The 16,577-nt window shown below is 33.9% G+C and overlaps 2 protein-coding genes across 2 annotated transcripts in view; both read left to right on the top strand.

Annotated features, from left to right (window-relative positions):
• The window catches only part of LOC127738175 (DNA polymerase alpha subunit B-like), a 39,092-nt gene extending 26,342 nt beyond the window's left edge, over nt 1–12,750 (top strand). Inside the window, exons 15-18 of the mRNA XM_052249325.1 lie at nt 1,299–1,405; nt 2,473–2,535; nt 8,897–9,023; nt 12,552–12,750. Coding sequence (XP_052105285.1) covers nt 1,299–1,405; nt 2,473–2,535; nt 8,897–9,023; nt 12,552–12,701 — 447 coding nt within the window. The 3' untranslated portion in view covers nt 12,702–12,750. The remainder of the gene's footprint in view (nt 1–1,298; nt 1,406–2,472; nt 2,536–8,896; nt 9,024–12,551) is intronic.
• Nucleotides 4,148–6,782, top strand: LOC127738179 (uncharacterized). Its single transcript, XM_052249331.1, has one exon. The coding sequence runs from the start codon at nt 4,793–4,795 to the stop codon at nt 6,269–6,271; it is 1,479 nt and encodes a 492-aa protein (XP_052105291.1). The 5' UTR covers nt 4,148–4,792; the 3' UTR covers nt 6,272–6,782.
• Nucleotides 12,751–16,577: the final 3,827 nt, after the last annotated feature.

Here is a 16,577-nt window from a genome sequence, read left to right as displayed (position 1 = left end):
AGCTAACTTCTTAAAAGCTTTGTATTTGAGAAGGTGGAAGACCTGGATGCTTCATACTTTGTATATGGATGCCTCATGTTACGAAGTTTCCGTCAGTCACATGTCCAATGTCCTTGACCTCATTTTCATGGTTCAGTGACTACTTGAAAAAAAAATTAACATTTTTTGTAATGTTAAATTCTCTCTTATTATAAGTAGTAAAATAACTATATTTGGTATGTGCGTACCTTGCAAGGTCCTCATGCCCGTCAGACAGTTTTCACTTGACCTCGACCTCATTTCATGGATCAGTGAACAAGGTTAAGTTTTGGTGGTCAAGTCCATATCTCAGATACCATAAGCAATATGTCTTGTATATTCGGTGTATGGAAGGACTGTAAGGTGTACATGTCCAACTGGCAGGTGTCATCTGACCTTGACCTCATTTTCATGGTTCAGTGGTTATAGTTAAGTTTTTGTGTTTTGGTCTGTTTTTCTTATACTGTATGCAATAGGTCTACTATATTTGGTGTATGGAATGATTGTAAGGTGTACATGTCTAGCTGGCAGGTGTCATTTGAACTTGACCTCATTTTCATGGTTCAGTGGTCAAAGTTAAGATTTTGAGTTTTGGTCTTTTTTTCTTATACTATATGCAATAGGTCAACTATATTTGGTGTATGGAAATATTTTATGATCTACATGTCAGTCGCGCAGGTTTTATTTGACCTTGACCTCATTTTCACAGTTCATTGCTCAGTGTTAAGTTTTTGTGTTTTGGTCTGTTTTTCTTAAACTATAAGCAATAGGTCAACTATATTTGTTGTATGGAAATATTTTATGATCTACATGTCAGTCGCGCAGGTTTTATTTGACCTTGACCTCATTTTCACAGTTCATTGCTCAGTGTTAAGTTTTTGTGTTTTGGTCTGTTTTTCTTAAACTATAAGCAATAGGTCAACTATATTTGTTGTATGGAAGAATTGTTAGCTGTACATGCCTGCTTGGCATGGTTCATCTGACCTTGACCTCATTTTCATGGTTCATTGGTCAATGTTTAGTTTTCTTGGTTAATGTTAAGTTTATGTGACAGTTGTAATAAAGCTTTATATTTAGGACTATCAACATAATATCAATGATTAGTAAAGAAGGCGAGACATTTCAGTGTGTGCACTCTTGTTACTACTAGTCCTGTCTGTTATGTAAGAGCCAGCAGATGTTGTACTCCCAAACCCTGCCTTGTCTAGACCTTAAGAAATTAGAGCAAGAAAATTTAACATATCCTAATTATTAACCTGTAAGGTATTATGTCTTTTTAGCACATGCACATGATGTCTGACCCCTGTACAGTATCTATCAACAATATTGTATTTGGTATAACATCAACAGATATATTGATGCATCTTGGAGCTGAGGAAATATCTTGGTAAAGTAAAAACAGCAGAACTTCTTTAAGGTGGTACCTAACACTACAGGGAGATAACTCTGTAAAAATCAGCTAAACGTTTTAATCACGTTGTAAATATTAAGCTTCTCAATGATCAAAATTAGTGTTTGTCAAACTGCTATATAACCAATGAAATTTTTCTGATAAAGTGGTTGGTTCAAATTTTTTGAAATTTTTATATTTTTGTCAAAGGGTCAAAGTAAACATTTTGTCAAAATTTTATGAAAATTAAACGAGCCAAATTAATATTAGTCAAGGTGTTGGGTACCACCTTAAATTGAAACTTGATATTCTTTTTAATTTCACAATTTTCCATGATAGAAATCTAATGAAAGGAGTGAAAACTCATAATTTAAAGTATACACCAATATCTATCTCATATTATGCAATTGTTCAAAATATTCTTTTCAAAATCTGTTATGGGTTTAAAATTAAAAAAAAATGTCCCTTCTAGGAATAAAAATTGTTAAATTTCATTGCTGGCCACTTGGGAGTTCAATTTTTAATGTTGAATTTTTGCATTATTTGTCCTAAAGTTTTGATAGTATTATCAGAATAATAAGAGGTATGGGTATAAATGGAAATTAAATTAAAAAAAGAAAACAAATAACCAATGTAAAATGAAATGTTATTTTTCAAATCTGTATAATCATGATAATAGGGTATTGTAAAATTGAATAGCAGTAAGTTTCAGCTATAATAAATATTCAAATAAGCTTTTTACTTGTTGAGCATGCCATAGTGTTTGAAGAGTGCCATGTTTTGGCATTATTATGAACCCATTAAAACAGTTGTGAGTGGTCTAGAGAAGTCTTTTACAAGACAAAACTTCAACAACAGCTATATTTTATCAATTTCCTGGTTCAACTTGCAGTTCAAACTTAATTGAATCATTTTTTAATATGGTTCTCTTCTTGAATATGAAATATTTGCTACTCGATACAAAAACAATTAATCAGATTGTCAAGTTATGAATTCCGAAAATGATATACAAGTCTGAACAAGACTTGACAGAACTGTGATCTATATTTTGTAACTGTTTTTAGGAATCCTCCAACATCTACAGATAGACTTGGAAGACTTGCCCAACATTTAATCACACAACATAGGTAAGATACAATGTAGTCAGTTGATATTATATACAATGAATAGAATGAATTCAACGATACTTGGAAGTTGTAGCCTTCCCCCTTTTATAATTGCTTACAAATGTGTATAGATGAAACTTATTATGCATATTCACATGATTAATATTTTATTGCAAAAACTTTGTGTATCCTACCGTAGTCTATAATCGGTCATATTGTCAATTCGTTCGCTTTTTAGCTCACCTGGCCCAAAGGGCCAAGTGAGCTTTTCTCATCACTTGGCGTCCGTCGTCGTCGTCCGTCGTCGTTAACTTTTACAAAAATCTTCTCCTCTGAAACTACTGGGCCAAATTTGACCAAACTTGGCCACAATCATCATTGGGGTATCTAGTTTAAAAAATGTGTCCGGTGACCCGGCCAACCATTCAAGATGGCCGCCATGGCTAAAAATAGAACATAGGGGTAAAATATAGATTTTGGCTTATATCTCTGAAACCAAAGCATTTAGAGCAAATCTGACACGGGGTAAAATTGTTCATCAGGTCAAGATCTATCTGCCCTGAAATTTTCAGATGAATCTGACAACCCGTTGTTGGGGTGCTGCCCCTGAATTGGTAATTTTAAGAAAATTTTGCCGTTTTTGGTAATTATCTTGAATATTATTATAGATAGAGATAAACTGTTAACAGCAATAATGTTCAGCAAAGTAAGATCTACAAATAAGTCAACTTGACCAAAATGGTCAGTTGACCCCTTAAGGAGTTATTGCCCTTTATAGTCAATTTTTAACCATTTTTCGTAAATTTTTGTAATCTTTTACAAAAATCTCCTCTGAAACTACTAAGACAAATTTAACAAAACTTGTCCACAATCATCATTAGGGTATCTAGTTTAAAAAATTTGTCCGATGACCCCGCCCGCGAACCAAGATGGCCGACATGGCTAAATATAGTACATAGGGTAAAATGCAGTTTTTGGCTTATATCTCTGAAACCAAAGCATTTAGAGCAAATCTGTCAAGGATAAAATTGTTCATTAGGTCAAGATCTATCTGCCCTGAAAGTTTCAGACCAATCAGGTAACATGTTGTTGGGTTGCTGCCCCTCAATTGGTAATTTTAAGAAAATTTTGCAGCTTTTGGTTATTATCTTGAATATGATTATAGATAATGATAAACTGTAAACAGCAATAATGTACAGCAAAGTAAGATCTACAAATAAGTCAACATGACCAAAATTGTCAATTGACCCCTTAAGGAGTTATTGCCCTTTATAGTCAATTTTTTACAATTTTCATAAGTTTTGTAAATTTTTGTAAAATTTTACAAAATATTTTCCACTGTAACTACTGGGCCAAGTTCATTATAGATAGAGATAATTTTAAGCAGCAAGAATGTTCAGTAAAGTAAGATCTACAAACACATCACCATCACCAAAACACAATTTTGTCATGAATCCATCTGTGTCCTTTGTTTAATATGCACATAGACCAAGGTGAGCGACACAGGCTCTTTAGAGCCTCTAGTTTTGGTTGTATTTATCTCGTGAATAAACTCCGCTCTGACGTTACTTTTCACATTTCACAGCGTACAAGTATCAGCTTCACTTGAAATCAACTCGTTTAAAAAAAATGAGATTCCTAAAGGTATGTATGATTAAAAATATATAATTATTTCATAAAAGTGCCATTTTCCTTAACCTCTTTTGTAAACAATTATCAACAGGTCTAAAATCGTATTTATAGTGAGAAACAAACCCAGTCCCGGCATCCACCTTTTTGTTTACATATTTTTCCAGGTCAGAACTCATATCCATTTCCTGTAAGGCCAACCAAATTGTTTTTTTACGTCTTTTCAATATAGCAAGCACTTTACATTATTTTATTAATTTTACTGGAAAATATGTCAAACTGAGATGAGAAAATCACAAATTACAACCAAAAAAAATGGTGGAATGTGCATATTAAAACAAACAATAAAATACTTGAAATAGGAAACAACAGCTTGTAAAACGTAAATACAAGGTAGATAATATTTCAAAAAACAAAAATAATTGCATTAAGAACAATTTCTTTAGTTTTATAAAGTAAATTTGACCTAGATACATATCAAATGTTTTACTGAATTTTTCTTCTTTCTGTTTTTTAAACACAAATGGGTCAGTATAATTAATAACTTTTTGTATTATATTTGTAGATCAATCAAGTTCATCAACCAGGAGGGAAAGCCAAATACAGGACCTATTCTCCAACTGCATTAACACGTGCATATTCAGCAATAATGGTTGATAAACTATCTATCCATAGAGATTCAAAGTCTTATGGTGTACCATTTCAAACTCTTAGGGATAGGGTAACTGGAAATGTAGATCCTGAGTGTTGTACTATGGGCAATGCACCTTTTTTTACATTAGATGAAGAAAGCCGGTTGGTGATACATTTGAAGGAAATGGCTCAACTTGGATATGGATATAACCGACAGGGAGTTGTGGATATAGCAACTGACTATGCAGTTATGCTTGACAAGAAAACTAAAAATGATAAACCTCTAACTCTTACCTGGTTCTATGGAATGCTTGGAAGATGGCCAGACCTCAAAGTTGTAAAACCAAGGGCATTGGAAGTTGCAAGAGCAAAAGCTGCCAACAAGGAGAACATTGCGAAATACTTTAATGAACTCGAGAAAGCCCTACTGAAATATGATCTAATGGACAAACCCCATTTGATTTACAATGTTGATGAGAAGGGTGTAACCATCAACCACAACCCATCAAAGGTAGTGTCAGGAGTTGAGACATCATCACAGGAGGTTACATCTGGAAAGGGTGACACTGTGACTATCTTGGGGTGTGGAAATGCAATTGGCAATGCATTACCCCCTTACTTTGTCTTCCCAGGACAGAGAATGAATGATCAGTTGCTAGAGGGGTCTACACCAGGAACATTTGGCACTGTCTCTAAGACGGGTTGGTCTAATTCAGAACTGTTCATGGATTTCCTCAGCAATCATTTCAAGAAATTTGTTCCAGGTAATGGGCATGTGATGTTATTGTTAGATGGACATAAATCTCATGTTGCTGTTAGCACAATTGAATGGGCAAGGCATCATAACATTGTTATACAGTTACTTCCAGCACACACCAGCCATCTTTTGCAACCGTTGGATGTAGGTTGTTATGGTCCTCTGCAAAATATATACAACAGCCTTTGTCATAGAACTATCAGAACAAAACAATGTGCACTAACTTGTTATGATGTTTGTAGCATGGCATGCAAAGCTTACGGAAATGCCTTATCAGCCAGTAATTTGCAGTCAGCTTTTAGAAAAACAGGAATTTTTCTGTTCACAAAAGACATTATCAATGACTTACCACTGACACCATCAGAGGCATTTATAAGTGACATTGAAAACCATCCTGAGAACACTGTACTAGAGACTGTAGAAGCTGTTAACAGTGCGGTAGTTGTGAGAGAGAATGAGAATGACAGTGTGGTGAGTGAAAGAGAGGAAGTTGAGAGTGATACGGATAATGTGGGTGTTCTGAGGGAAGGAGAGATTGGTTTGGAGGTAGCTAGGAGTGTTGTGAGTGATAGAGAGGAAGTTGAGAGTGACAAGGAGAATGAAAGTGTTGTGAGTGTGAGTGGTAGAATGATAGATGTAGTTGGAAGAGTTGAAGGCAGTAAGAGTGATTTTTTTGTAAAGAAGGTAGTGGCAATGAAAAGAGTAAAAGGGGAGAAAAAAAGAAGAGGAATGTGTTAAGCAGGGTTATTAGTGGAAAGACTGTGATGGAGGATGATGTGTTAGAGAGGGTAAAAGAGCATGTGAGTAAGAATCCTGGGAAGAAAACAAGTGATAGTAGTGTGAATAAAAGCTGTGCAAAAAGTAGTAAGAAAGGCCAGAATGGATCTGTGGGGTGTAAGAGGAAGAGAGAGCAAGAGAAGAAAAAAATTGTAAAATGTAGCAAGAGTGATTCACAGAAGCCAGGAACGAGTGGAGTGGGTAAATGTGTAAGTGAGTGGGCAATAATAATATATAATAAATACAATATTTATACAGCACATTATATAATAACAACAATTACTCTAAGCACTTCACATTTGAAAATAAATAAAATACAAAAATACATAAAACATAAATTACAAAGCACCAACTTACAAAAATCAAACAAGCATATAAAAATTAATAAAATACTAAAAATGAAAAATGCATGTACCCTAAAATATACAAAAAAACAGTCTAAAACTAATGCAGTCAATTAAAAGTATATAAAATCTACAAGAAATCCTTAAAAGCAGTTCGAAATAAGTGAGTCTTGAGTTGCTTTTTGAAAACAATAAAAAATAATAAATGATGTTCCCGGTTAAATCAATTCCCAATTCCTTAAAAACAGTTGCAAAGAACTATCATACAAATAAATAATATAATTGCCTTAGCCTAAAAAAATCACCTAATTGACAATAGAGCAATTTGATTGGGTATAACGATTCAATGCATCACGTGGTTTTGACGCCATTGGAATTTGAACGTAAACAAACCGGGTCAGCTGCTCCAGTATGGAACAACATTGTACATTCAGTGACTGAGAAACAATTATGAGTAACCAAGCTTGACAATACACAGTAATAAAAAAACCAAAGCAAAATCTACAGAAAAATAAAATAAAAAATGTCCTTAAGTGCACGACTTACCATCATTGCGGGATAAATTGTCCTCGCAGGAAAATGGGCTTCTCTAAAGAGGAGTATAATCCAAGAATTCAATAACTTTTTCAGAATTTGTGCCATTTATTACTTGGTTGGATCAATTTTCAATATGCCCAAAGTCAGAAAATGTCACTTTTAATCGGCTGATTAAGGGAAATACAATGAGTAAAAGACAGATATCTTAGATTTTTTTCCTCCCCTAGAACATTTTTTGTTGTTGGAAAAAACGGCTTGATCTTCATATAAATTTTATGCCCTCGCCATAGCGGAGGGGGCATTAAGTTTTACCCTTGTCCGTCTGTACGTCCCGAAATTGATTTCCGTTCTCTAACTTAAGTTTGCATCAGCCAAATGTTATGAAACTTATACACAATGCTTGTTACCACAAAACACAGATCAAATTTGAATTTTGATGGCGTCACTTTTACCATTCTAGAGTTATGCCCCTTTACAAATGGAAAAATTGCTGAATTTTTCGCTTCCATTCTCTAACTTTAGCATGCCTCAACTAAACATTATGAATCTTATAAACAATGATTATTACCACAATACACAGATCAAGTTTGAATTTGGTGGTGTCACTTTTACCGTTCTAGAGTTATGCCCCTTTACAAATGGAAAAATTGCTGAATTTTTCATTTCCTTTCTCTCACTTAAGTTTGCATCAACCAAATGTTATGAAACTTATACACAATGCTTATTACCACAAAACTCTGATCAAGTACGAATTTGGGTAACGTCACTTTTACCGTTCTTGAGTTATGTCCCTTTATAACGTTGTATGCAAGCAGGGGCATCATCTGTGTCCCATGGACACATTCCCCATTTATTTTAATATTTCTCACATTGATGAGCTGAAACATATGACATCTGAATTACAATGATACTATATTGTGAAGTTTATATATCAATAGTGTAACATTTATTTATTTTGTACCAAACCCTTTCAATTTGTCTCATTTCTTAAAATATGGTATTCCTCTGGTCATTAGCAACAGTGTAATGTTTAGGAAGATGAGACTGGTTTTATTTTTGGGGGGGGGGGGGAAATCAATGTTTATAGATCATAAAATACCTTCATATCATGTTTATAAAACCAAAGGGGTTTAGGTCAGTACCCATATTTATGATATTTCAACAATATTTGGTATGTCAATTGCTTGTGAAGAGTACATGTGTATTGAAAATTTGACATGGCTTTGACCTAATTTTCATACTCCAGTTGTCAGGTTAATTTTCCAGCATTGGGTCTGTTCCTCAGCAGCTATATATGGTATACATTTTAGTTGTGAGGAGTACATGTATGTCTGAGATTGTCATACCCCTGGACCTCTTCACAGATCCATTCTTTCAATACAGGTTATGATGACCTGCATTTTCACTTCCATAGGTTGACCTGACAAGTAAAGTTCCTTAAAACAGACCTTATCTTACCACCTCTTTACATGACAGGTCAACCTATGGAAGTGAAAATGCAGGGGATGACATGCATTATATGAATGTTTATGTGAATTCATTACAAACACATAAACATATACACCTGAAATGTTTCAATTGACAATTTCCTCAGTTGTCTACATGTGATTTATATTCCTTGAAATTAATTTAAGAATTGCCGCAGATTAGACATCATTTCTTTTCTTGACCTGTAATAAGAATCTTGATATGTTTATTATTTCAGCTATTACCCACTTTATCCTCCATCAGAAGAAGTTAACATTGATTATGAAGCATTAGATACTTTTGGAACACTTCCTGTTACTCCACATGTACTTATTCTACCATCTGATCTTAAACAGTTCATCAAGGTAATCTTAATTCATACCACTATATCCTCCCCATGAAGATAACATTGATTATGAAGCTTTCGATGCTTCCTTTTGTGAGAGGGAAATCTTCCACTTTGGACTGTCACTCCTATGAGTGGCATAAATGATTGTAATAATGCAGCATAAATTCCCATAGATCAATACAAGAAATCACATCTCATCTTCTCAGACATGCATGGCCAATCCAAACAAAACCAAGCATGAACAATGTATTGTGGTTTGTTAAAAGAATAGATAACTCATTCAGATTAAATGAAAATTTTACCTTAATTTACTCTAATTGGACAATTTTCAGATTTTTTTTCTAAAACTAAAATGCTAAAGGTGTTCACATTTACTGGAAGTGGGCAGATAATTTGAATACTTAAAGGTAAATCCTCATTTTGTAATGATTTAGCATGGCAGTATGCTACATAGATTTCCATTGAATCTAATGGGAGATTACTTTTTCATTTTTTGTAAAACTGCAACTGAAGGAATATCTGAGGGTCAAGCGTCAAACGGTCATTTCTGGCTAACATTAGTGTCAAATTGGTTAAAATTTTATTGTGATTCGTCAAGAAATCCTTATTGTGATTCTTTAGAGGTCTCAAATAATTATCTGTTACTGTTTTTGTCTCGCCTTGACGGAGTCAAAAAGCGAGACATAGGTATGCTGTTTCCGGCGTCGTCAACAATGTATTAGTTTGTAATTAGGTCTAGTTCATGGTGAACCACTAGTGGTAGGTCAATGATATTTGGTATGCAGTTTTATTAGCATTGGCACATCTCATTACCATGGAGATTATTTGGCCTTGCCCCCTCAGTCAAGGTCTATTGACTTTGAAACTTTTCATACTTTACATGTATTAGTTTGTAATTAGGTCAATTTATGGGGAACCACTACACGGCCACCAATCCAACTAAGTCATACACAATTAATATGAAAACAAGTGCGTTAATCCGACTTCCGAGTATGCAGTAGAAGTAATAAACAATCAAGAATTGCTATACATTGACAAGGTAAGTCACCTATTTATGTCATAAGCTTCATATTTAAAAAAAAAACGAGAATGTCATTCGACCCTTTATTTTGTTTTCCTTCATGTGTTATCACAACTTTGTTGTACATTGAGTAGTATTTTTACTACAGCTTTTCTCCCGGTGAATAACGATACAATCTGCACGAAATTCTTACCGTCATCTTATGTTATTTGTTAATAAGACACGTTATGCATAAGTACTGGTACATTTATTGATCTGTGTGATATATAAATTAATTCTAGAAAGCAAAATACTTTATAATTGTACTTATTATCAAATTATCGCAAGAAAATTAAGAATGTATGGTTAAGAAGGACCATATATGACTTAAAAGTAACGAGTATGATTAAGTGAGAGATATTTTAGTAACCAACATGATGATGTTCTTTTACACAATGTCAATGTTAATTATGAATAAATTCATCTTTAGGTACCGTCCTTCCTTTAGGGGATATATATCTAACAGTAATAATTAGCCAGTAAGCATGAAGGTTTAAATTCAACCCTTTTAAGGCGGATGCGCTCGACTCCTATCTTAGTTGACTGGGATTGCCAGTTTTATTAACCGAAGACCGGAGTGTCTACTGGAAGCCTTCAACAATAAAAGAAAACTAATAGTCGAAAACTGAGCTAGCAAAAAAATCCATTTAATGAAACACGCAGATCAAAACTATTTGCCTGGAAATGCAAATAATTATTGTACGCATCTATTTGCTATTTATCGTTATAAACAAGTTAGCAACCTGCATATCATATATAAATATTCTCGTCCTAAATTCATTAAATGAAGTAATCTAAGTTTAACAGCTTCTAACAATCTAACAATGTTTATAAAAATAAGAATACTCGCTCGGAAGAGTAAATAACCTCTCAACCAGAACCTTATATAAAGAAATGGATGTCTTTGATGAAACGTTAACAAAATGAGACAGCAAACAAACGATAAAAATAATCAAATAACCAACATTGGACATTGATTGAAATCGCCTTTTTCTTTGACGACCAATTCATCAATATTGTATCTGTAATAGTGCGAAAAGAAAATCAATCTGTATTTTTTGCAAAAACGTCAAATTAATCCCTTTAACTTTTCCCATTTGGAACCTGCAAAGACAAGAAAATAAATTGAGAGGAGAGCTTTTTCAGCAAGCATTACACATATAAAGATGTTTTTTTTATTAGAAAGCTGGATTATTGAGATGTGTAACTACATTATACTAAGAGCAATTTTATGATCTAAATTTTTCGTAGTGTGTTCTTACGTTACCATCAACTCATACTTGGTACGTTTTAATCATATATGATACCTTCAAACCATATCCTCCTAGGTTTATATCGATAAAATGATAATAAAGACATATATACACATCTCGCAACGTATAATTAATTTATATATCACACCGATCAATAAATGTACCAGTACTCATGCATAACGTGTCTTATTAACAAATAACATAAGATGTCGGTAAGAATTTCGTGCAGATTGTATCGTTATTCACCGGGAGAAAAGCTGTAGTAAAAATACTACTCAATGTACAACAATGTTGTGATAACACATGAAGGAAAACAAAATAAAGGGTCGAATGACATTCTCGGTTTTTTTTTAAATATAAAGCTTATGACATAAATAGGTGACTTACCTTGTGAATGTATAGCAATTCCTGATTGTTTATTACTTCTACTGCATACTCGGAAGTCGGATTAACGCACTTGTTTTCATATTATTTGTGTATGATTTAGTTGGATTGGTGGCCGTGCACTAGTGGTAGGTCAATGATATTTGGTATGCAGTTGTATAAGCATTAGCACATCTCATTTCCATGGAGAATATTTGGCCCCGCCCCCTCAGTCATGGTCTATTTACTTTGAAACTTTTGCTTAGTTTACATGTATTAGTTTGTGATTAGATCAGTTTAAGATGAACTGCTAATGTTAAGTCAATGATATTTGGTATGCAAATTTATTGGCATTTGCAAGTATCGTTTCCATGGAGATTATATAGCCCCACCCCTGATCATGGTTCATTGACTTTGAAACTTTTACATAGTTTACAAGTTAATGTTTGTGTTTAGGTTTGTTTAAAGGGAACGACTTATAATAAGTCTGGTATTTGGTATGCAGTTGTATTAGCATTGGCACATCTCATTCCATGGAGATTGTTTAGCCATGTACCTTCAGTCATGGTTCATTGACTTTGAATATTTGCATAACTTACATGTTAAAGTATTGCTATTTTAATTTCAACATTTGCATTATCAAAATTACAAAAAGGCGAGACATATCTCTGTGATAACAGTTTATTGGAAAGTAGTTAACGTGATTCGTCAAAATCAGTTGATTTTTTTATCGTCATGCAACAAAAATTACTGTTAATGTCATTTGGCAAGATTTTTTTACCGTTATTCTTCATGAAGGTACCCCAATTACGACCCTCATACCTACCGTATTCAGCACCAATAATAGTGTTTTTCGTTTTCTTTTCAGGAATTACATGATAGTTTCTGTATAAACCCTGGAAGAGTAGCTAAAGGACAGATAGGTGGTTCATACGCAAGGATGATGATAAATGTGAATGATGTGAAAACTCAGTCCTCAATAGTGCAACACACTGCTGCTCAAGTGTTACGTGTTTAATAAAACAAATTTTGTATGCTTAATATATTATTAAAACATTTGTATTTAGTTGAACCTCCTTAATATTTTATTTAAAGACATTACCGGGTATATAAAAGTTTTGCACAAAAAGATAATATCATTATTATTCAATTGTTATTATACCCCAACTCTATAATGCAATCACTTTGTCTGTTCATCTAACAAATATTTTCATCACACTTTTCTTAAAAGGTTATTCATATTTGGTCAGCAGCTTGACAATGATGAGCTGTAATGTGTGAGCACTTTTAGAATCTCTCAGATACCTACCTCCTGTTTGCCAATACTTTGAATTTTAAATATGTTGAATGAACCTCGAAATTGTCATTTATTTCTCCAATACTACTGAACAGGATGAAATTTGGTCAGCAGCTCAACAGTGAGCAGTTGAAAAGTGAGTGCACTTTTTGGATCTGTCAGACACTTCCTGATACTTTGAAATAGTTGACGGGGTAAAATTTGATAAATTTATCTTGCAAGTATACTTAATATAAAAATATGGAGATGTGGTATGATTGCCAATGAGACAACTATCCACCAAAGTTCAAATGAAGTGGATGTAAACAATTATAGGCAACCATACAGCCTTCAACAATGAGAAAAACCCATACTGTATATTCGGCTTTGACACCAAGAGATAACTGTAAAGGCTAGTGTATGGAATGATTGTGAGGTGTACATGTCTGTCAGGTAGGATTCATCTGAATTTGACCCCATTTTCATGGCTCATTGGTCAATGTTAAGTTTTCTTGAAAACATCTGTTTCTCTGATACTATACTGTCTATATAATTGGTGTATGGAATAATTGTAAGGTATACATGTCCATCTGACAGGGCTCATCTTACCTTGACCTTATTTTCATGGATCATTGATAATGGTAAATCTATATAATACTTGTAGTATTAATGAGTCGGTTGACAATTTCAGCCATGTTGACTTATTTTTAGATCTTATTGTTCTAAACATTTTTGTCCTAATTACGATTTTTATAAGTTTCTTTAAAAAATGCAATAAAATGCTTCGCTGAGCGCAGCCTGATATGACCGCAGAGGTCGAACCCTGAACAGTTGGGGAAAATTTGGACACAATATTCAAGCTTGATACTGTCGGAATTTGGATTGTAATCAAATTTTTGACATAATATAGGTTTCTGACACAAAATAAATGTGGTCAAAGATCTTATAAATCCATTGCGCAATACTGTGCAATTGAAGATTTCTTCTTGAAACTTTTCAACAATTCAAAATTTTAAAAATTTTGAAAAAAAATATGAATCCCTTAAAAAAATTGGGAAAAAATTCTCCCCCCCCCCCCCCTTTTGAAACCCCCCTTGGAGCAATAACCCAAAAACTCAATCCCAGCCTTTCCTTTGTAGTATGGAACCTTGTAGTACAATTTCAGAGAGATCCATACACTTACACACAAGTTATTGTCTGGAAACTAGAAAAATGCTTGTTTTTGGCCCCTAATTCCTACATGTTTGGGGCAATTAACCCCAAACTCAATCCCAGCCTTCCCTTTATTATATGGAACCTTGTGGTACAATGTCAGAGAGATCCATACACTTACACACAAGTTATTGTCTGGAATCTAGAAAAATGCTTGTTTTTGGCCCCTTTTTGGCCCTCAATTCCTAAACTGTTGGCCCCATAACCCTTAAAATGAATCCCAACCTTCTACTTGTGGTATTAAACATTGTGGTACAATTTCAGAGCAATCGAAGTTATTATCCTGAAATTAGAAAAATGCTTGTTTTGGGCCCCTTAATTCCTAAACGGTTGGGACCATCATCCCCAAAATCTATCCCAACCTACCTTTTGTGGTATTGAACCTTTAAAAATTTCATAAAGATTCATTTACTTAAACTAAAGTTATTGTCCGGAAACCAATGTGTCTTCAGACGACGACGCAGACGACGACATCATACCATTATACAATCCGAAAAAAAATTTTGCGGTCGTATAAAAATTGATAAACATCTTATGTCAAGGGCAACAACTCCAATAAGGGGTTGGTTGACTGATTTGTAGATCTTATTTGCTGATCAGTGTTTGTCTCACCAGAGACTAAGAGTCCCAGAAGGGAGACACAGGGATTACTATCCAGCTGCAACGGCTCCAACTGTTTTCAAAAAGCTTTATATTGCAGAAAGTAGAAGACCTGTATGCTTCATACCTTCGTCCATCATATATCCATTGTCCTTGACCTCATTTTCATGATGCATTAACTGCTTGAAATGTGAAATACTCTTATGAGTAATAGGATAACCATATTTGGTACATGGGATCATTGCAAGGTCTACCCATTTGTTGGACATGGTTCACATGACCCCAACCTCATTTTATAGATCAGTGATCAAGGTTAAAGTTTTTGTGGTCAAGTCCTTTCTCAAGGTGTACATGTCTGACTGGTAGGTTTCTTCTGACCTTTATCTTTTTTTCATGGTTCATTGGTCAATGTTCAGTTAATGTGGTCTGATCTATTTCTCTGATACTATAAGCAATAGATCAGCTGTATTTGGTGTGTATGGTATGATTGTAAGTGGTCATGTCTGTTTGGCAGGTTTCATTTGACCTTGACGTTTTTTCATTGTTTCATGGTTCATTGGACAATGTTAAGTTTTTATGGTTTGGGTCTAAATCTGAGGTTCTATTGCTAATTTGTAAATGTACCTGTCCATCTTGCAGGTTTCATCCGACCTTTACCTCATTTTTATGGTTCATTGGTCAATGTTCAGTTTTCATAATAAAAGTCTGTTTCTCAGTTGCAATAAGTTATAGGTGAATGTAAGTGTACACATCTCTCTGGCGGGAACCTTTTGACCTTGACCATGTACATGGATCATTGATAATGTTAAGTTCATGGGACACTTGTAATATAACCTTCATATGACAGACTTTCAACAGAAGTTAAATCATGATAAGATCAGATATAAGGCAGGGGAGTATTTCAGTGTGTGCACTCTTGTTTTTAGATTCTGTTTATCTGCTATAGTTTAAGCAAAAGCTAAAAATGGGCAAGAATTCATCCAAGTGCATTTAACAACTTCAATTATGTTTACTTATTTCAACATCTTATTTTTCTGAATTTTTTTGCCATTAACAGTTCCTCTTCATCTCTCATATTTTCTGCAACAAAAATGCAAAATTTCTTTTCAGGAAAATAACAACTATTAAGGGTCAATTAACAATTTCAGCCATGATTTAACTGTTGATCTTATTGCGTTGAACATTTTGTAATGTTTACAATGAGTAGAAATTGTCTTTCAAGGGCAATAACTCATGTATCATCGAGTCATACCACATATTATTATAATTGATGAATTATGCCATGATGACTTATCTGTAGATCTTATTGTGCTGAACATTTTTGTTGTATAATTTCTATCATTGTTTCTCCCCCATGTTCTATTTTTAGTAACAGCAGCCATGCTGGTTGATGGATCTTATCCTCAGATACAGGTCTACAAAGTTTCAAGTTAATGTGACTACAACTTCAATGAAACTACCTTAACCAAATATGGGACAGACAAATAGATGGATATTTGTACGAGAATATTTATTTTACACTAGAGGCTCTTTGAGCCTTTGTTTCTCACATTGGTCTATGTGCTTATTTAACAAAGGACACTCTCCAACATTGTAGACGAGAATAGAATTCATGTCAAAAATCTGTTTTGTTGAACTTGTATTACTGATCATTTAGTCGGTTTAGTTTCTCTCCATCTTCTTTAGTTTTTGCTGAAAACACAAAAGAGGGTAAAAAAATCCTCGTTAAAGGGCAATCACTCATATGAAGAGTGACAGTCTACTAACTATATTTTGATTTTTTTTGTGTGTGTTTTAACACCACTT

This window comes from Mytilus californianus, unplaced genomic scaffold, assembly GCF_021869535.1.
Source record: "Mytilus californianus isolate M0D057914Y unplaced genomic scaffold, xbMytCali1.0.p SCAF_4, whole genome shotgun sequence".
In the NCBI taxonomy this organism is placed as follows: domain Eukaryota; kingdom Metazoa; phylum Mollusca; class Bivalvia; order Mytilida; family Mytilidae; genus Mytilus; species Mytilus californianus.
This window is presented reverse-complemented; position numbering and strand designations above follow the sequence as displayed.